Consider the following 22961-nt stretch of genomic DNA (forward strand, 5'->3'; position numbering starts at 1 on the left):
ACATGATTAAGGACAGTTGGTCCGAAACGTTGTATTAACTTATTGGCAAAAATAAAAATCTTTTTATTCAGTGCTGCTGCAGCTTGAACTTTTTACTTACTATTTTAATGGGATCTATGAGGTTGATGGGATGAACACGGTTTCAGAACATTTGGTGTAATATTAGATAAGGACACTCACATTTCATCATCAAGCATTTTAAGCTTCAACTTCCTATCCATATAGCAAGAGCAGGAGCAGCAATGCACTACTGGGAGCTAGCTGCAGAAAAATCACACTGACTTCTGCTCAGTGTTTAAGCTGCCACCCTCAGAGCTCTGTGAGTCCGACTGACTACTGCTCGCGCTACAAACACACTGCTGTCCCACTCACTGGCTACACTTGCAGTCACGAGCAAATTAAGGAGACTACACGTACAGTCAGGAGCCAATGTGCCGCCAAATCCGACAATGGTAATAGTTTCAGTTCCCACTGAGATGTGCCAATTGGTTAAGATGATCTGTGTGACCCACTAGGTATCAATCACGTGTCAACCATGTGATATGTGTAGCAGGCAGGTGGAAAGTCAGAAACCACAAAACTATTTAAAAAAAAAAATGTAATTTAAAAAAATGTGTGCTGAAGCAGGGACACACCTACACACTGCTGCCGACACACTAGTGTGTCCCGACACACAGTTTGGAAAGCACTGCTCTAGAAAATGTTTATCCCCATACTATAGAGTTATTGAATGCTTTCTGTCTGATTACATACTGTATGTGTTGGATCAATTTGAAGGATTATAATATCTTTTTGGGCTGTAAGAAGGATTAATAGCTGAGTATATGTTATTCTATCTTGTCCATGATTGCTTAGGCCCGCTGAAGGACGTGAATCATTTGTATAATATAGATTCCTCTCACTTATAATTTGTTATTTCATGTTTATTGCATATTACATATTTGATATATATATATATGTATATATGTATATATATATATATATATATATATATCTGTGTATATGTCATATTAATGACATACCGTGTAGTATATACTAGATACGTCACTCTTTTAATTTTCTATTTTTTCTGTGTTATTTTGTGTACACGGGTAGCACAATTGTTGTGGTCTCAATTTTTGTTTGCACAATTTTAATGGAAATATTTATCACTCAGGTGAAACAAAATTCACCCATAATGCCAACAAAAGTAAAGGACAGGAAGAATAAGATTGCAGATATATCGATAGAGCCTGTTTCAGAGTCACCCACACGTTTATTTGATACTCAGTCTTTGATGTTGCAGCTTGCCGATATGTTTACACCTCAGTTTGATATGATCAAAAAGGAGCTTACCGGTATTTCTACCGATATTGTCTCCTTATCAAATGAGGTAAGGCAATTTGCGACAAGAATCATTGAGGCGGAAAATAGAATTTCCGATCTTGAAGACTTGGTTAATTCTCAAGAAGGTTTAGTTCAAAGGCAAGAGGTCAGAGGCGTAACTAGAACTCTCAGGGCCCCGATGCAAGAATCCACGAAGGTCCCCCCCCCCCCTATATTTGCTGAGCATTATGTGTTGAGATCAAAATGTGCTTTTTGGGGAAGGTTGCATCTAAACTTTGGTGACATGGTTTGGGGAAATGCTTTGGTATATAAACATGCAGTGCAAACTGCAGCAATCCATATATATATATATATATATACATAAGACTCGGACATACACACAAAATACACATACATATACACAGATACAGACAGCCATAAACACACATACATCCACTCATGCACAAACACAAATAAAATACCCATACATGCAGATACAGACACCCATTAACACAAATATACATTATCGCATGCACACACAATCTCAGATACAGACACTGATCAACACAAATATATATGCACGCTTATACTGTTTTATACACACACAAAATACACATACATTCACACAGATACAAACACTAATAAATATATATATATATATATATATATATATATATATATATATACACGCCTTTACACACAAAATACACATACATTCACACAGATACAAACACTAATAAATATATATATATATATATATATATATATATACACGCCTTTAGACACAAAATACATATACATTCACACAGATACAAACACAAATAAATATATATATATATATATATATATATATACACGCCTTTAGACACAAAATACATATACATTCACACAGATACAAACACAAATATATATATATATATATATATATATATATATATACACACACACACACGCCTTTACACACAAAATACACATACATTCACACAGATACAAACACAAATAAATATATATATATATATATATATATATACACGCCTTTAGACACAAAATACATATACATTCACACAGATACAAACACAAATATATATATATATATATATATATATATATATATATATATATATACACACACACACACGCCTTTACACACAAAATACATATACATTCACACAGATACAAATATATATATATATATATATATATATATATACACGCCTTTGCACACAAAATATATATACATTCACACAGATACAAACATACACATATATATATATATATATATATATATATATACACATACATGACTTTACACACAAAATACATATACATTCACACAGATACAAACAAATATATATATACATATATATATATATATATATATATATATACACACATACACAATACACACACACACAAAATACACATACATACAACACTAGTGCAAACACACAAAAACCACACAAAAAAACACATGCATACACATTGTGTTTATTAAATACTGTTTACATTTGTTTTCACTTTTCTGAGAGCTCCCTTTTAGCAGTGAAATAGTTAAAAAGTGCTTAGAGAAAGGCTGGTCAAAACGGCAGGGTGAGGGGGATAATTTTGCCCTGCATTATAACCTCAAACCTCCTAAATAAGCAGCAGCAGTACAAAGGTTGTAAAAACTAAACTTGAAGAAGTGATAATAGAAGATAAGTAACACAGCACATACCTTTCACCCGTGGGAGGAAACTGCAAATACATTAGGCTGTCTCTTGCAGTGCTGGACAGCAGCATGGCAAACATTGACAGGCTGCTCTGATTTTGATCTATTGAGAGATTTGTTGCAGCTAATCTGCAGAAAAAATTGAGAGGTGCGCACAAATGCCGGTCCTTGTCTTCTACAACTACTATGGGAGGTTCAAAGGTTATTAAGAAAGCTCTACAATGAGAGCCAGCACTCACTCAATAAATGGCTCCTGTCAGGTGGTGAGCCACTCTTACATCCAGTCAGACCGCGATTTTCAAACAGCCCGCCCTAAGTAAGTAGCACACTTTAGGAAGTGCTACTCTTTTGCTGGACCCTCAAAAAATAATTATATATACTGTATATAGCGCACCATCCAGTTCTTGTGCAGCTGTGCTCTCTTTAAAAAATGTATGCGTGGGTCTCACAATGACAGAGTAGAATTAGATAGCAACGGTTCCAGCAATGCACTGACTTACCTCTGGCTCTTCCTACTTCCTTCCACTTCGCAGTCTATGTAGGGACTTTTAAATGCGTTACTGGCTGGTAGCTAGCTGCATTGATTCACTGCAGAGACCGCTCTGCTCCAGCCTCCTTTCCCGCACTCAGCAGCAAATGTTTCAGAGCGTTGCCATGGTAACCCACGGCAACGCTCTGATTTAAAACTGTTAGGGTGCAGGAACGCAGCCACTGAAAAAAATTATGTCGCAAAAAAGTTTGTTAAAAAAAAAAAAAGTATTGAAAAAAAAACACAAAAATAAAAAAGGTTGTTCTGCTGCAGCTGGGCCCCCCTAAGGTTGGACCTGCTGGGCCCGGTCGCAAGTGCGACTTCTGCACCACTGTTAGTTACGCCCCTGCAAGAGGTTAAAATCTCTAACTTACAAATGCACCTAGAGGACCTGGAGGATTGCTCCAGGCGTAATAATATCAGAATTGTAGGCCTCCCGGAAACTCAAGAATATGAAGCCTTGCTAAAAGTTACATCCACTCTACTCCCACAAGCGTTGGGTTTCCCTGCACATCAGCTGCCTTTGGCAATAGAGAGGTCACATAGGATTGGGAATAGGAATCCTAATGCTAATCCTCAAGGCAGAAGTAGGATGTGTATCTTTAAGCTACTTAGATATCAAGACAAACTTACATTTTTAAAGCTATATAAAAAAAATTAGTCTTTTTTGTTTGATAAGAATAACATTTTATTATTTCAAGATTTTTCACAGGAAACCTCTACAAAGAGGAAGCAGATGGCCCCATTTTGTACAAAACTTTATAATAAAGGGTTGAAAGTTTGATTGATTTACCCAGCTAAAATCATAGTGGAAGAAAATGGTACTAGATTAATTTTGAATAATCCACAGGAAGCACAGGAGTTCACTTCCACCAGGTAGGGTAGGCCCTTAGGATTATGTTAGTTTATGGTTCTGGGTTAGCAAGTCAAATTATGGATAATAACAATGATCTTGATTTTTTTTTTTGTCTGTACAGGGGGGTTTGTATGCTTTGTTATTAACAAAGGGACATGGTTGTTAGTTGGGGGTTTGAATTTTTTTTTTTTCTCTCTCCTCCTCTCTTCTTCTCTTTTTCCTCCCGTCCCTCCCAGCTTCTGACTATCTTGGTCGTAGGAAAGTTTTTTGGAACTTAGGAACTAGGTAGTTTAAGAATGAAAAGAGATGGTTGTGACTGACAGTTTTAACATTCTTTTCTGGAATATTTGGGGTATAACTTCTCCGAGGAAGCATAAGATTATTATTAAATATTTCGCTAAATTTAAACCAGACTTGGTAATGTTGCAAGAAACCCATTTGAAAGAAGCAGAATTTCCTAAATTGAAATGTAAATGGGTGGGGGAAGTTTTGGCTGCCTTGGCGGTCAATAGGAAATCAGCTGTAGCTATCCTATTGGATTATAAGATTATAAGGGTTGAGACTGATTATGAAGGAAGATTTATAATCTTACAAATTCAAATTAATGGTTGTAATTATGTGATCTGCAATGTATATGGCCCCAATGGGTTCGCTCCCACATTTTGGGATAATATGCAGATTAAATTATTCACTTTTATTAGTGGGAATTTTATTTTAGGGGGGATTTTAATATGTCACTGTGCCCGGAGCTGGATAGGTTTAAAACAAAAAATTTAAGAGAATATTATAGAATAGCTAAATACTTTAAAAATGTCTGCACTAAACTTAAACTGGTCGATATATGGAAGTTAAAATAGCCTGATTCCAGGGGCGGAGCCAACTGCAGTGCAGAGCAGTCGCACAAGATCAGAGCTCTGCTAAAAACTGATAGAAAAATGCTATTTAAACTAATTAAGAAGGCTTGAAAACTATTACTAAGTGGCCAGGAGAGTTCCGGGATACCAGCAATAGCACCCACAAGACTGTACAGTGGTTCATAGCAGTTTCCTCCTGAGCACCATTGGTAAGGCAGTAGGAAAGACCGGGGCTGCAGCCTACTACGGAAGAAACATGCACCTATAAACATACTGCGGCAGATAAGTGGATTCTGAGCTGCACACTACGATAGATCCTCCGCCATGGGGGAGATTTATAATGTGTTTCAGACCTACATAGCGAAATTTGAGAAGACATTCTGCGAGAGAATAGACACCATCATTGAGTCGGTGAACAAAGTGAGAGACGACTTTAGGAACAGAAAAGCAGCAGGCGCAACACTGACCCTAAAGACGATCCCTACAGGACCTTCTTCCCACACATCCACTCATTTACCGACAACAGATGAGGAGGGGAGAAGGGAGCCCATGTACCTGCGAGAACAGCCGTGCGAGTCGCAGCCCCCCGCTGATCCGTCCCCTCGGAGATGTAACCCGACGGTGGCGGTGAGTCCCTGTGTACCGTGGGATGCCGGGCGGCGGGTTGGCTCTGAGGAGGAAGATGCCTGGAGAGATACCTGGATGGTTAACTGGGGAGGCACGACCGGTTCCCTGAACTGCTGCCTGGACCTGCCTGGGGTGTGTATGGGGACGACGAGAGACTTGCAACACACCTCTCTAGTCATTAATACCTCACATGCAGGGGTCGCCTCCGTGCACACTCAGTACAGCATGGACTATATTGGTGCCTGCCTCACAATCATGGTCGTCATAGCCAAGAGGGTAGGTGTGGGGTAGTGGCGCTGATTTCTGGGCTCCAGAATGTTGACGCTGAGAGACACTGTGGGACTGTTTTCTGCATCACCCTGATGCAGATGATTGCGACAGCTGCTTATTGATTGGGAAAACTCTGCTTTACACATGCATCATAAAGGGTGGATATATATGAATGGACTCGCAATATAGACATTTAGTGAACATTTTGTGTCCTGCTATACTCCTGGTACAGTGTACGATGTATTCCTTCCGTTTTCTTTATGTTTGCTGTGTGTCTGTTATGATTTGTTTATTCTAAATACTGCCATTTCAAATGTGCTCTGGATAGTATAATAGCATACTCTGTGCAAAGGGGGTTTGAAATAATGATTGCTTCCTGCTGATTTGTAACCAAGAGATGTGCATTATGCTTCCCCAACTGACCCCTACACTAATAGCTTCCTGTATTTGTGATCTAGTTCTGACGGTCATTTACCTATATATAAGATGTTTATTACTTTAGCTCATGTGTCTGATCCATTTGGGGGGATGTTGGCTGTTACTCTTATAAGTCTACAGCTCCATATTATGCTGCAGCCCCTTTGCTGGGTGGCTAGGATGTATTATGCCTAACTATTAATAATGCCATTTTTTCAGTACATATTGCTTTACATGATGTTGTTATCTGGTTATCTAGATTTGTGCACACCTGCTAAACACTGTTTATGTTTAATCCTATGTCCATAATGGTAAATGTAGAAGACATTACCCCCACTATGGTGCCCTTCATCAGACAATAAGTAAATTCTAGCATCTGGTTATTCTCTCTATCAAATTATGTTCAAAATATACACTTCTCTATAACTATTAATGCGCACTGCGGATAGATTACCATGCATTGTGTGATCCCTTGGGATTTGGCTGTATCTGAAACCTCTTTATAATCCTATCCATAATACTAGTACATATATAACTGTTGAGTATGCTAACCAGCAATGTTAGAGTAAATTATTACTGGACTATCTTCCGCCCCCTGCCACTCTTGTGCGGTAGGGACGAATACTTTCTCCTCCGCACTCCCTTCTGGTAGAGTTAAGCAGTCTCTACCTAGTCCGAAGACCTAGGCCTAAGTTTTCCCCTGCATACATGTGAAAAGGCACTTCGGGCCCTAATATAGGAAAATCTCCTTTGTTAATTGTATTTTGGTTTATCAAAGAGTTTTGGAACTATAGTTTCGCTAATGTTCAAGTTTCTATCAATGTTCAGTACGAATGTCAATCTATCCTTATAGTGGCAACTGAGATCTGTTCTGGTACATCACTGATACCAACTAGTAGAGTAATTTTGATACCATTGTTTTGTACTTTTATTTGTATGTATGTATATTTAACTCAAAGTTTGCCTATAATTTATATACAATGAAACTGTTTTTTATTATTGACTTCATCACCTTGTCTCCAATGGTAGCAATGGTTCAATGCAGTCACTGGTCCCTTGATTGGACCTGTTTGGTTAGGGGACATTATAAATTCATACCAAAAAACAAGCTAGCATATGATGAGGACATTTGTAGATGTCTTCAGATTGACCCCTGCCACCAGATCCCATGAGCGGATCTCTAATATATTGAAGACGCCAGAGTGTGTAAACATCACAAAAAGAGGCATAGATAAAGGGTGATACCTTGCCTCAACTAACGTTCTGCTTAATGTGGTATTACTGTATGAGACTATTGAACTGTATTATTACTATGGAGATGTTACCCTTTCTTCCCTGATTGTTATCTTTGTTTTTTTTTTTTTGCCTTAATAAAAACATTTAAAAAAAATAAAAAAAAAATAGCCTGATTCCAGGGTATATACATGTGAATCGAAAGTTCATCAGACTTTTTCGAGAATTGATATGCTCTTAGTGTCAAAATCTATGTCTATTATGAAATCTATGGTGGCTATTGATGACATTGTGATTTCGGATCATGCTATAGTATCAGTTACTTTTTTAGACGTACCTTCCAGTAAAGATAAAAATGCCGCTTTTTTCTTTCCTCGGTTTCTTATAAATAATCCGAGATTTGTTGGCTGGTTTAGACAAAAATGGAAGGATTTTCTTACATATAATATTTCTTATTTCTATAAAATAGAGACCTTTTGGGAAGCTTCAAAGGCCTTTATGCGAGGTGAAATTAAGACCTATCTTTGTAACTGGAGGAAGAAATGTGCGAGTACAGAATTCCAGCTAGCTGAGCAAGTTAGGAATGCATACAGAAGATATTATAATAATAAATCGGTTCATAGCTGGGACAAATACTGCAAGGCAAAAAGGGAAAGGGATATTTTTTTAAAACAGAGATTACACGAAGAAGAGCTGAAGATTAATATGCAGTTTAGAGGTGCCTATGGGAACTCGGCTAAATATCTGGCAAAATTAGTAAAAAACAGGAAAAATAAGAATTATGTTCCGGCTATTAGGGTGGATAATCAGAGATATACGGATACCGAGGATATTAGTAAAGCTTTTTTTTTGTTCTTTGAGAAGTTGTACTCCGAACAAGATGTAGATAGGGATAAGCTAGATAGTTTCTGGTCCAAGATAAAAGTACCCAGAAGAGGACTTATCGGCTGTGAACCAGCCAATTACAGTTGAGGAAATTCTAGAAGCTATTGAATCAGCTAGTAGAAATAAGGCGCCGGGTCCAAATTTTCTCCAGACAGAATATTATAAAGTTTTACAGGATGAAATTAAAGACACATTATTAAATTTATTTAATTATTATTATTGTTCTAATAATGCAATATCTAGTTACTTCTCAGCAACTCGAATTTCATTAATATTGAAGAAAGGTAAGGACCCAGAGGATCTTTCAGCGTATAGACCTATATCGGTTTTGAATGCTGATTATAAACTATTTATGACTTTTATTTCTGCTCGATTATCAATTTTCCTAGAGAAAATTATACATCTGGATCAGACAGGATTCACGAAAGCAAGAAATTCTTTAAAAAATATCCGAAAAGTTACTTCTTTCTTGGATTTTGTTTGGAATCTGTACCAGGATGACCCGGAACATAAATGGTATAGGAATGCGGCTATTTTAACTGTAGATGCTGAAAAAGAGTTTGACACGATCAATTGGCAATATCTATTTAAAACAATAGATACATTTGGATTTAAAAGTCATTTTGCGGAATTTGTACAGAAACTTTACAAAAACCCTATATCTTACCTTCTTGTTGATGGGATCCTATCATCTAAAATTTTGCTTAAGAGAGGTACTAGGCAGGGCTGTCCACTTTACCCACTGCTTTTAAATATAGCATTTGCCATATGGTTAAGGGATAGTTTAACTGAAATCTCTATGGGCACGCATAGTTTAAAAATTTTGCTCTATGCAGATGATCTTCTTATATTCTTGGATAATGTACAACAATCATTACCTATAATTATTTGTTTATTCTCTTTCTTCTCCTCATTCTCTGGGTATAAAATACATTTTTATAAAAGTGAACTGCTATGGGTTAGCAAAGCGGAGATCAATTATAAAGACCACCCTTTTTTATCATTCCGATATTTAGGTATAATTCTGCATAGAAATCCGGAAAAATGGTACAAGTTAAACTTTTCCCAGCTTTTACAGAAAATTTAAATGGATTTGGAAATGTGGTCGGCCTTTCCAATTTCTTTCTCAACTCGAATCAATCTTATAAAATTGATTATTTTTCCTCGGATACTCTATCTACTACAGAATTTACCTCTGTTTTTAACTAACAAAAATCTTCGAGATTTATATCAGTGGCAGTCTAAATTTATCTGGGATAATAAGAAGCCGCGTATTGCATTAAATAGGCTAATGCAAAAGAAAGCAGTTGCAGGTTTGGCATTACCAGATGTGAAACTATATAATTTTGCCTCTCTGATTAAAATTGCCTTTGACTGGATTACGGAGTTGAACCTGTTCGTAACGTCTGCATTAGAATCCTTTATGATTGCACCTTTTGCTTTAAAAACGATTCTCCATTGCTCAATGAAAAATCTAGCCTCTAATATTCTTCGGTTGATATCTATAAAAAATATAGTTGTAGCATGGCATAAACTTTGTGGTTTATTGGAGGTCTCTTCGGATTTTTCAGATTTTCTTCCGATAATCGGTAACCCAGATTTTATCCCAGGAGTTTATCAGGGGATATTTAAGTTATGGGCAGAACAAGGGTTGATATATGTTTCCCAAATATTATCAGATCAACAGATAATGACATCAGAGTTATTGTTTAAAAAGTTTAATCTTCCTAGGGTCAATTTGTTTGCTTACTTTCAATTGCAGCATTATGTCTTTTCGCGGAAGTGGGTTCATGAGGAGTTGGCAGCATGGTCCGATATCAAGATAGTCATCCAGAAATGTGCTAATGGTAATGCTTCAATTTCACTTATATATGATATTATGCTGGCCAAACAGGATATAATGCTGATAAATAAACTATGTAACTCCTGGGGAGGGGCTTTTCCTGCCTTTGATGAGGATAGACTTAGACAAAGTTTTGCGGCATTAGAGAAATTGCAGATCTCTATGACGTGGAGAGAATCACATATTAAATTAATTAATAAGTATTATTTATCCCCACAGAAAATGTCTCGATTCTATCCTGCGCAAACGTATGCTTGCCCACGTTGTATGTTTCGCAATGCGGATATAATTCATATGATTTGATCTTGCCCGAATATTTGGCAGTTCTGGCAGAAAGTATGGTATTGGTATAGTAGGCATTATAAGGATACTAGGCTGATCGTATCAGAAGATTTTTTCTTTTTAGCAACACTTGAGAATAGATCCTCAATATGTTTAAAAGTGCTGAACACTATAATTTTAGTGGTAAGGCATATAATAGTTAAAAACTGGAAAGACAATAACACCCCTAGTTTTTCAACTTTTTTGAAATGACTCCAATTCCAAATTCTTTTCTAATTATATCATATGAAATTCGCAACTAAAGCTAGGATAAAAGTTTTTTGCTGGGATGGCTACCTATATTTAAATCCTACCCTCTTTTGATTCAAAGGTGTATTTTAACCCCATTTTTGAGCTCTATTTCCTTTACAGAACTTGCCATAAGTGAATTATTCCCCCCAATGTGGATTGCAGGGTTCAGAGAGATCGATGTAGGGGAAGGATAGGGTTCCTAAAAGTATAGGAATAACTGAAAATCTATGATATAGGTTATAAAATCATTGCCTAGTGAGAGAGTGTTGATCAGCAAAAAAAAAAAGAAAAGGGGAAAAGAAAAGAAAGAAAAAAGAGAGAAGAGGGGAGGGGAGGAGAGGAAGGAGGAAAAAGAAAAAGACTAAATAAGACTAAGCGGACCAGGAGATGGGGTGATGGGGGGAGTTGTTCTGCTGGGTTTTTTTTTTGTTTTTGTTGTTTTTTTTTTGTTTTTTGTTTTGTTATAGGTCTTAGATAAATTAAAATCTCTCAACAGTGATTTTCTATCTGCAGATTTGAGAAGTATAAGATGTCTATCGTTGTACTGTAAACACAGTCAAATGAGAATTTATTTATTATGTTTTGGTGGATAAGAGTTAGATATTAGGACGATTATTAATTGTTTATTCTTGCATCTATGACATAGATATGAATGTATTTTATTCTTTTTTTCCCGCTTGTTTGGCATCCTGCGAGATGCAAGTGGAAACTCACTGGCATAGTTGTGTTTTGTGTTTTTTTTTTTATCTCTCTGTGTTATCACACTGTTGGATTATAAATAAAATAATAAATAAAAAGTAACTATTAACTTTTAGTTGCTTTGTTTAATTTCACAAATTTTTGATACATAGTATTATTCTTTGTACACATACAAATACAGTATATATATATATATTTATTTTTTTTAAAACCAAATCCTACTTTAGAAGCGCTGATTTTCTTTCTTTTGTTTCTCTTTATTGTAATACAAAAACACTAAGCATCGGGTTATACTTAATCAAATTCTTTGAAATATGTATAATTCATTATTTTAAAAGTATTTATTTATTTTTTATTTATTTTTTTAACTTAATTTGTGAAGGGTCCATTACTTACTGTCACATACCAACAAAAGGGCTTTGGTCTCCACAGGAAGGGAAAGGAGCAGCTTTTCTTTTGAAGTGTTGCTAGGAGACATTTGCTCTAGCTGTTGTCAGTTTATTGCTTATGCTCAGTAGAGGAATTTTGCTACAAAAATCATGTGACAGTAGAACATAACCTATCTAATGGCATCTCTCTTATATAGCTACAGGCAGTGGCAACACTGAGATTTTCTTAGTGCTTATTTACCAAGAAAACAAGTTGTTTTCTGTTTTTGTTTTTTTTACACAATGTGTTTCTATTTATGTTTACTTTGATTGAACTTTTTTTTTACTATGGGAGCACTGTTTCATATCCCTGTAAAAAAAAAAATCATCAAAGAGATTAAACATGGCTAGCTGAAGACATTGTGTTGTTTGGGTCCAAGAATGAAATTATGGCTTCCCAACGCTCACTACAATCTAAACCCAACCATAATCAGTAGTCCCAAGATTGCATATGAACATCATAATGTCACCCTGGTCAAACTTAGTACAGTTATGGAGCCAGCCATGAGTATTATTAAAAATAAAAAATGATAATGCAACATGAGGGATAAATATTATCATTTTTACTAAAACTAAAAATGTAAGATTTTACAAATATTGGAAAATGCTTTGAACAAATATATGATTGATTCCAGACATTAGGACGTTTGCCAGCACTAACTGAGCCTTTATAAGAAAAATAAGTGAAACCAGGAGTAGTAAATGAGTTATACATTCTCATCCTGATTTACATGAATACATTTCGAAGTGTGATTTATTATGAAATGCAAGCCGTTGTTTAATTTATACAATTCCAGAGTAGTTTTCTCAATGCATATAAAACAGGAACTATGCACACTTACTCCATCTTATGGTTGTGCCAGACCATAAATACACTGAGAATAACCCTAAAGAGACAGAAACATTAGTCTGGTGTTTATGCACAATGTGCTTAAATGTATTATTTATTAACCTCATAAATGAGTGTGTGTGGGGGGTAATTCAATTTCATATACTGTATATAAACATGTATATAAAGAGAGGTAAGACCCACATTGCCAAGTTAAGCTTTGTTTTGTTTTTCAACACACACCTGTAGATATAAAGGCTACTTTATTTATTAGGTTTTATAAAAACAAAAAATTGAACCCACTGAACCCACTAATATGAAATAGAACTTGTTTCAATTGTAAGTATACCCCTGTATATAACATAAATTAACCTTATAGTTAATAATATTATAATGAACCCTATGAAAAAAAAACGAAACTTTAATATAGGTCTTAGATAATACAAATATATTTTTCTTCTTAATATATAAACAGGAAAGTATTAATTGTAAAACTGTCATGTTTCTCATTTATTACCTCTCCCCATGGTTTTGCAAGCCACGAAAGACAAGGCTCTGTGTTGCATGAAACATTTTGCTTTGGGTTCTCTTCAGCTGAATGGCAGTGAAAGGGTCTAAGCGGTCTATTTTCATGCACGTCTGTACACTGCACATCTCTGTTCTTGAATCCACCACCACAGTTTGAAGAACACTATTATTATGTAGAAAAAAATATAATAAATACATAAACAAATAACATCACAACAATAGTAATATAATTTGTTTTTTCAGATCTGCGGAATCTGTTGGCACTCTACAAATAACCGATAATAATAATAATAATCAAACTTGAATGTGTAGTCCATATGAGCAGCAATTCAAAATGATGTTGGCAGGAACAATGACGGTTGGTGAATAACAAATACTCAGTTAAAGTAAATAAGGATAATGCCCACAATAGATAAAATATTCCTTCAGCACAAAATCATTTTAGGTTATATGGCCCCAGAACATTTTGATAAGCATATCTGTTATACATTTGTATTCAGCCTTTAACACAGAGATTATCTCAGGATCATGCAGTAGGTGCTAGTCTCAGAAAATCCTAAGAATCTGATTGGTGCACACAAACCATGTGTATGATCAAGCCCAGGTATGGTGCACCTCATGTTTGCTTCAACATACAAACCAATTTTGACGTTAAGGGGACGAATTATCAAGCGGCAGGCGGATAATGTCCGCCTGACATCGCTAAATACCGACAGCATACTCTGTTGGCATTTAACATTGCACAAGCATTTCTGGTGAACTGCTTGTGCAATGCCGACCCCTGCGCATTCGCGGCCAATCAGCTGCTAGCAGGGGGTATCAATCGTCACCTCAGAGCCATATCTTACGACCATTATAGTGATTTTATTTGTTGGATTATTGGGGTAAACACATTGTTAAAGTACTGTTCATGAGCTGTAAAATACTGCTGGTCTCAAGTGGAAGCTGCCGCTGACCCAATCAGCAGTGCTAGTTGCATGAGACAGCTGTGCAACAAGTGCTACTTATTGGTTTAGCTGCAGTTTATCCTTGGGGGGGTTAAACACATAGATTTACAGAGTCAATAATGATAAAATTACATGCTCTAACAAATGAGAGTATTTAAAAGGGACAGTAAACACCTGGATATTGTGATGTAAAACATTTAATTATGCACAGTGAAACAACTTTGCATTGTCAAGGTATCAGAACTGGAAATGCACAATGCAGGCTTCTCAAGGCTAACCCTGCTACACACCTGTCTCTAATTGGCCTCAGCAGAGTTTATTAAAAACAAAACAATGACTGCGGGTATCCTTGTCTACTCCAGTAAGTGTGGATTTGCTCCTCCAAATGTGACAAATGCTATTTCTCATTTCTATTGAAAACTAATTGCAACAAACAAGGTGTTAATGTGCTTGGAAAATGTTAACACTTGTCTGATGTGTTCAATATCAAAACAGCGGAATTGTCTTGTAATTACAAGGCGTTTAGTGCCAATGTAATACATTTTAGGATAGCCTTGGCATATCCTGGTAATTATTCCTGATATATTTAGAGTGTTTGTTAGAGTGACGTTTTTTTTTTGTAAAAATTCTTTCATCTTCAGCTTTATTAAATTCCTTAATATATTTGCAATTTTCTGACTTATTAATTCTCTCTGTTCTCTCCACTAAGCTTTCCCTCTTTTCTTGTACTTTTTTATTTTTAGACCATTTACCATTTTAGTAGCTCATGTTTGAAGTGTCTACTTTACTTATATTTTTCTTGTTCTCCAGAACTGTACAGTATATTCAAGATGAGGTAATCTAGTGATTTATAAATTAGGTTAAGAACTTCACTTTTAATATTGCCTATAGCTCTTTCTATACAACCAAACACCACACATGCCTTCTCTGATGTGCACCACATTGTTTAACATTTGAAATTCTCTAAAGCAATGATTCCCATGGCCAATAATTTTTCTGTTACTGACAGTAAAGAATCCTTGAATATATAATCAACTGTTGAATATCTGCACAAATAATGCATCACTTAGCAATTTGAGGTACAAATTTAAGGTCATGCTCATTTGCCCAATTATCTAGTTTATTTATTCCTCCGGATACATTAAGGACTAGATTATAAGAGGAGCGCTAAATTATTACGCACCCACAAACGGGTAATTAGCACTTATAAAATTAACCAGAGATCAGATCTCTGGTTAGTTTTATAAATGTGCCCCCAAAATACAGTCTGGTGATAGCAGCATTTTTATTTTTTAATAAAATAACTGCACTAGGTAGTATTTTGGGGCTAAAGTTGGTGGGTGTGTGGTGTTAGAAACAAAATGGCACTAAAAAGTGCCTTTACATTGCAGTCTATGGGAACTGTGTGTTGCCTGTAAAAATATATGTATATGCTTATATACATATATATGTATGTGTTTATATGTGTATGTACACATATTACCCATGTAAATATATATGTATATAACCATATACATATATATTTAAATTTGCTGACATCGCTGTGCTTAGGTTCTGATGCTGTCCCTTTTGGCAATCTGGTCCTGAATCTGTAACAAGTATTTTTACAAATCTTAAAAGAACAAACAACTTCTCTTCAAACCCACTACCAATTTCCCTGATGGTTATGTTAAATAAAACATGCCCAAGAGCTGACCTCTGAGAAAACATTAGTCACTTCCTTTGGATGCACTTCATTAAATAAAGCACTCTGTTATCTCCCTTGTAATTAATCAAATATTCTACCCACTTTATTATACTTGAGTATAGTTCAAGACAAAGAAATGTATTAATTAGTTTGTGTGGGACTTTTCAGATGCTTTACTCAAATCTAGATAAGGTATATTTAGGGGGCGATTTATCAAGCTGAGGCGGACAGGGGCGCACATACGGCTCTGGCGGGCTGAATTCCCCTGGCGGAATTCAGCATTGCACATGAGCGCTACTTTGCATTTGCGTGCAATCCCGCCTCCTCCTCGCTCACAGCCTGTCAGGTTGCCAAGAATCAGACTGAGACAAGAAGTGCAAAAATAATCAAACCTTAATTAATAACAAAAAAATAATAAAAAGTCCACAACTCAAACAACAAGCCAGGAGTCAAAGCCAGAGCTGGTAGTCAGACGAGCCGAGTCAGGAGCCAAAGCGAATAGTCAGACAAGCCGAGTCAGGAGCCAAAGAGAATAGTCAGACGAGCCGGAATCAGGAACAAGGAGAACAGCAGAGTCAGGAACAAGCCAGGGATCAGGAACCAGGGGGGACGTTAGACAGCCAGGTAATACACAGGAACTGGAACTCACAAAGAGGTCTGAGACAACGCAAGGGCAAAGGCACTATTAAAATGAGTGAAACAGGTGTTGAATTTTTGGATACTTTTGTTTATGCAGAAAAAGGTTTTCTAAAAACAGATTTATATACCAAGCCTACTGACAAAAACAAAATATTACAATTTGACAGTTTTCATCCAGATAACACATTGAGAGCTATACCTAGAAGCCAATTTTTGAGAGTTAAAAGAATTGTGTCAGACGAAGATAGGTGTAAATTAAGATTAAATGAAATGGCAGACAAATTTAAAAAGAGGGGTTACCCTGATAAATTAATTAAAGAAGAATTAGAATTTGTCAAAATTAATGATCAAGATGCTAAAAAGAATAGCAGTAAGAAAGAAAACAGAATGATATTTGTAACCCAATACAACACTTTAGGTCCTAAAATTTTAGGTATGGGTATATATTGATTGTAACCCTTGGGTAGAAGAATTTAAAAATATTCCAATGATAGCTTACAAGAAAAATAAAAATCTAAGAGATCTTTTGGTGAGAGCTGATATAGGGAGTGCAAAAAAGACACAACAAATTAAAATTGGATTTGATAATGTTGGTTGTTACCCATGTCTACATTGTAGCCACTGCAGCTCCATAATTAATAATAATAATAATAATTTGCGATTTATATAGCGCTTTTCTCCCTGTGAGACTCAAAGCACTTTACAAATATGCCAACATAAGACATAAAAGTTAGGAGTTTCTGAAGGTCAGATAAGCGGACTGAATGCCTGATGGAAGAGGTGGGTCTTTAGCTTTTTTTTAAAAGTCTGTAAAGATGGTGCCTCTCTGACTGCGCATGGTAAAGAGTTCCAGAAAGTAGGGGCAGCGTGGCAGAATGCTCTGGAGCCTGAGTTTGTCCTTATTCTTGGCACTGAGAGGAGGGATGTGTTGGCTGACCTAAGTGAACGGGATGGGATGTAGGGTATCAGGAGCTCTTTCAGGTACTGTGGGCCTTGGTTGTTTAAGGCTTTGAAGGTCAGCAGGCCAATTTTAAAATATGTTCGCCATTTAATTAGAAGCCAATGCAGGGAGTGGAGAACAGGTGTTATGTGGCAGGAGCGAGTTTGATTGGTCAATAGTCTTGCTGCTGCGTTTTGTACTGTCTGAAGGCGATGGAGTTCTTTTTTTGGGAGGCCCAAGTAAAGTGCATTGCAGTAATCTAGCCTAGAGGATACAAATGCATGGATTAATGTTGGCATATCATTCGGTGGAATTAAGTGTTGTATCCTGGCTATGTTTTTCAGATGAAAGTAGGCAGATTTTATTACGGAGGAAATCTGCTGTTTAAAAGATAGTCCAGCATCAATCAGCACTCCGAGGTTTCGTACCTTTGCTGAACTAACGAGTTCAGAGCCTCCAAGCTCCAGGCCAATTGGCTGATCGTGGGATATTTTGGATGCCCGGGGTCCCCTCACCAAGAGTAACTCTGTTTTGTCCGGGTTCACTTTGAGACAGCTAGCATTCATCCATTCTATGAGGTCTGTTAAGCAACTGTTTATGCGGCATGCTGGGTCTGTAGTATCTGGAGCAAAGGAGAAGTAGAGTTGTGTGTCATCAGCGTAACAATGATACCTCAGGCCATGTCGGTTAATGATGTCCCTCAGTGGTAGTAAGTAAATTGCGAATAGCATGGGAGACAGGATAGATCCTTGTGGAACTCCGCAGGCCAGTTCTGTTGGTGCCGATGAGCTTGATCCTGATATTACTCTCTGTGATCTACCAGCGAGGAAGGATTTAAACCAGTTAAGGACTGTGCCTGCTAGACCACAGATGTACTGCAAGCGCTCTATTAGAATCCTATGGTCAATGGTGTCAAATGCAGCTGAGAGATCCAGGAGGATTAGAATGGAGTAATCACCTTTGTCTCTTGCCATGAGGAGATCATTTAGCACTTGGACTAGTGCTGTTTCAGTGCTGTGGCGGCATCTGAAGCCTGACTGGAAAGGATCGAATATGTTTAGGCGTAATAGATGGGCTTCCAGTTGAGTTGCCACTACTTTTTCAATTATTTTCCCCAGAAATGGGAGGTTGGATACTGGTCTGTAATTAGTCATGCAGTCTGGGTCTAATAAAGGTTTCTTTAGGAGTGGTTTTACCACAGCTTCTTTTAGAGGATCTGGAAAGTCTCCTGTTTTTAGTGAACACTGCACTATTTTTGTGAGGACTGGGGCGAGTGTTTCAATGCATCCAGATATGAGCTGAGTTGGAGCAGGGTCTAAGTCACACGTAGTAGGGTGCAACTTTTGTATGGTGTTTTTAACTTCTTTTATATCCACATTTGTAAAAGTGGACCATAAACTGGGGCAGTCTGACATTCCATTGTAGTCGTTCTGGTGTGTAACTGTTTGGCCTGCTGTGATAGCGGTTCGGATTGAGGAAATCTTGTCTCTGAAGAAGTTCGCAAATGCTTCACATTTATCCTGAGAAAAGTTGGTGGGGCTAAGCATGCATGCTGGTTTGCAGAGCCTTTCTACTGTGCGAAACAGTTGCCTGGGTCTATTGTGGGAGAGTGCAATTTTGCGTGATAAAAATGAAGATTTTTTCTGAGTTATCTTGGATTGATATTTATTTAGATGTTTGGTAAGAGCGGCTTTATCCTCTGGATCATGTGTTCTGCGCCACTTTCTCTCGAGCTTACGTCCTGTTCTTTTCATTTCTCTGATGGAGCTATCAAACCACGGTGCATTGTTGTGGGTTTGGACAGTGCGTATGCGAGATGGTGCAATGCTTTCTAGGGTGTCTCTCATGGTTTTGTTGTAGAGTCGGACTAAGGAGCTGGGGTCTTTGCAGCTGCCCATTAGTTCACTTAGATCCATATGTGATGCTACATCCAGTGGTGTCATCCCTTTTAATGAGCGGTGTTTGACCAGGTTCTGAGGCTGGTGTCTGGTTGATTGTGATACAATGGAGAAGTGAATGTAGTGGTGGTCTGACCAGGTAACTGGGTTTACAGTTACTGGGGACACTTCTAGTCCAGACTGAAACACTAGATCAAGTGTATGACCTTTTCTGTGGGTGGGAGTGGTGATGATTTGTGTAAAGCCGCGTGTACTCATCAAGCTGAGGAGATCCTGCCCAAGCAAGGATAGGGTGTTGTCAATCCAAGTGTTGAAGTCTCCTAATATAAGCCATCTGGGGTGTTCAAGGATTAAGCCAGCCAAAAGGTCTGGGAGTTCCTGAAGAAATCTATTCCCATCTCCTGGGGGTCTGTATATTAGCAGTATTCGGAATCCTCTCTCTATTGAGAGGCTGGCAGCTACACATTCAAATGATTGGGTTTTGTGGACTGATATTGGTCTGGGATTTAAGGATGATTTTGCACAGATCATAACTCCGCCTCCCTTGCGATCTTGTCTCGGGCGGTGGAACACTGTGTAATTGTCTGGAATAGCTGCCTCTAGAATAGGCCCTGCATTTTCATCTAACCATGATTCTGTGATGCGTGGTAATTCGCATGTTTCAATAAGGTCGGAAATAATAGCTGTTTTGTTCTTTATTGATCTGGCATTGCATAGGATTGCTCTGATAGGACAGTCTTGGGATTCTGAGTTTTTGCTCTGTACTTTGGAGACAACGTGTCTTCTAATAGGGATCACACAAAGAGATTTTCTTGATTTGATAGTGCGGTTTTTGTGGCTTTTAGGTTGGATCACTTCAATTGGGCTTGCGGGTGGACAGGGTGGTGGGGCAGCTGTGATAGTGTCAGGATATAGAACTTTAAATTTTGATTTTCCTCCACGACAGCCCCTGTCGGTCCCTTTGAAAATGCTGAGTGATTTTAAGATAGCCACTAGTGAGGGACTGAGTGCTGCGACCGCTTTTTGGGGTCTTAAGGAGTGCAGATGTGAGGGCGTATAGGTGGTCATTCCCTTCTGCAGTGAAGGGGTTAAAATAGCTTCTAGTATTTGTAGGTATGTTAGCAGTGGGGGCTGGTTACATTGCCCTGCTCTATAGAATTCAGGCCAGAGTGAGGTGTGAGATTTTGCACTTCAGGCTGCATTGTAGATAACAGATAAGAAAGCATGCAGGGGTTTTAAAACCAATATATTTTAGTAAAATAGACTTAAAGGGACAGTTTACTCAAAAATGTTCTCCCCTTTAATTTGTTCCCAATGATCCACTTTACCTGCTGGAGTGTATTAAATTCTTTACAAGTAGCTCCTTTACCCTTATATTGGCATTTGAAATTGCTAATTAAGCATGTGGTATCCCCACCTATTCTGAAAGTTTGTGGCCGCGCGTACCAGCTATAGATAAGCTTTGTAAACACAGCCAGCAGAAGAAATTACACTCCCAGTGTGATAAAGCAGAGATAAGGTAATAAAATGTTGATTTTCCATTGTTCTCTCAAAGTATTGGTGATTATTTTAAGGACAGCTATAAGATAAAGAAGCAGGTATATGTGCACAATGTGATACAGTAATGAGATCTGATTATACCTACAAGCTCAAACCATTTTATTAGGCTGTGGCTTCAAAACACAAAATCAGAGCTTTAATATACAGAAATAAACCTTAAAAAGCAAATTTTCATACATTTTTACTCTGCAGTTGGTAAAAAAAGCAATTGTAAACACATTAAGGGAAAAACTATTTTACAGTATACTGTCCCTTTAATCAATTAGTTTTTCTTGTGTTTAGAAATAAAATCTGAGCATTACTAAATGGATGATGAAATCCAAAACCCAATTTGTGCATGGGTTGAGTCTTTTTTTTTTTTTTTTAGTTTAAGTGTACCTTGTTTGTGGTGTTCAGCTGAAGGTATCTCTTTCTGGTAGTAAGATGGTCCGGTGGGAGTATATTTCCATCCGTTGAGTATCTCACTTTAGTAATGTCATCCGTTCAATTTTTATGAGTCTATTTGTGCGTTATGTGGAGTCGGTATTGGTCCTTGAAATAATTATGATGAATTTTAAATGTAAGAAGGTTAAAATTAAGATAAATCCAGAAGAGGTCAGGAGCCTGAGGAAAGTGTGGCAGCCAGCAGCGGCGCCTCCCCCTTTTTTAAAGGTAAACAATTTTTTCACCCAATAAATGGAACGAAATACCCAATTAAAAAATACCTAACATGTAGAAGTACACATGCCATATATATAATCAAATGTCCATGTGCCAGAATTTATATTGGAGAAACAAGGGAAGTTAGGACAAGAATCACAGAACATAAATCCAATATTAGGATGAATAATAGGGATGCTCCGGTTTCCTGTCACTTCCTCTCCATGGGACATAATATAAGTTAACTGCGGTTTCAAGTAATAGATCAGATAGATAAGCCAAGGAGAGGAGGTGACAGGGAACATATACTCAAAAAGAAAGAAATGTTTTGGATAAACAAGTTGAACACTTTAGAACCCAATTGTCTCAATAGAGACTTTGACTGGTCTTTATTTACATAATTAATAAGATATTTGTAAACCTTAATAGATAGCTGAATCTGTTGTGTTATGATTTTCATTTTCGGTATATGTATAGGTAGGTTATTTTAGAATTTTAAAGGATTATTTTAATATACACATGTGAAATATACTAAGATAAAAAAGAAAAAATGTATTTCTTTTGTTATACTGAACACATGTAATTTTAGTAAAAGACCACAAGATGGCAATATTGTATAGATTGACTGTTGTATCAGGTATAAAAGACACACCTGTACATAGACACATTAGACATGACTAAGAACCAGTGTGTGGTTTGAAACGATGTCGTATTACTTTATGGACCCTGTGAAAAAGAAATAAAGGTCTGTTAAATTATTCCCTGGAGGCTGGAAATCCATTTATTTGTATGACCAAGGAAAAAAAGTTTTTAATAAACTTTCTATAGTAATTGGTGAAGCCCAAAAAATGTTGAATAGATCGAAGACCAACTGGGCGAGGCCACTGCAGAACTGCAAATAACTTTACAGGATCTATGAAGAACCCTGCAACAGAGATAACATAACCTAGGAAGGTTACTTGAGTCTGATGGAACTCACATTTCTCGGGTTTACAAAACAGGCAGTTCTCACGTAGTCTCTGAAGAACCCGTGTAACATAAGAACGATGAGCCTCAAGTGTGGGTGA

At 37.1% G+C, this 22961-nt stretch overlaps 1 protein-coding gene across 1 annotated transcript in view; it reads right to left on the reverse strand.

Moving 5' to 3' along the window:
• The window catches only part of ADAMTS12 (ADAM metallopeptidase with thrombospondin type 1 motif 12), a 1263798-nt gene that overhangs the window by 98054 nt on the left and 1142783 nt on the right, over positions 1 to 22961 (reverse strand). Inside the window, exon 21 of the mRNA XM_053701185.1 lies at positions 13574 to 13747. Coding sequence (XP_053557160.1) covers positions 13574 to 13747 — 174 coding nt within the window. The remainder of the gene's footprint in view (positions 1 to 13573; positions 13748 to 22961) is intronic.

This window comes from Bombina bombina, chromosome 2, assembly GCF_027579735.1.
Source record: "Bombina bombina isolate aBomBom1 chromosome 2, aBomBom1.pri, whole genome shotgun sequence".
NCBI classification, from domain to species: domain Eukaryota; kingdom Metazoa; phylum Chordata; class Amphibia; order Anura; family Bombinatoridae; genus Bombina; species Bombina bombina.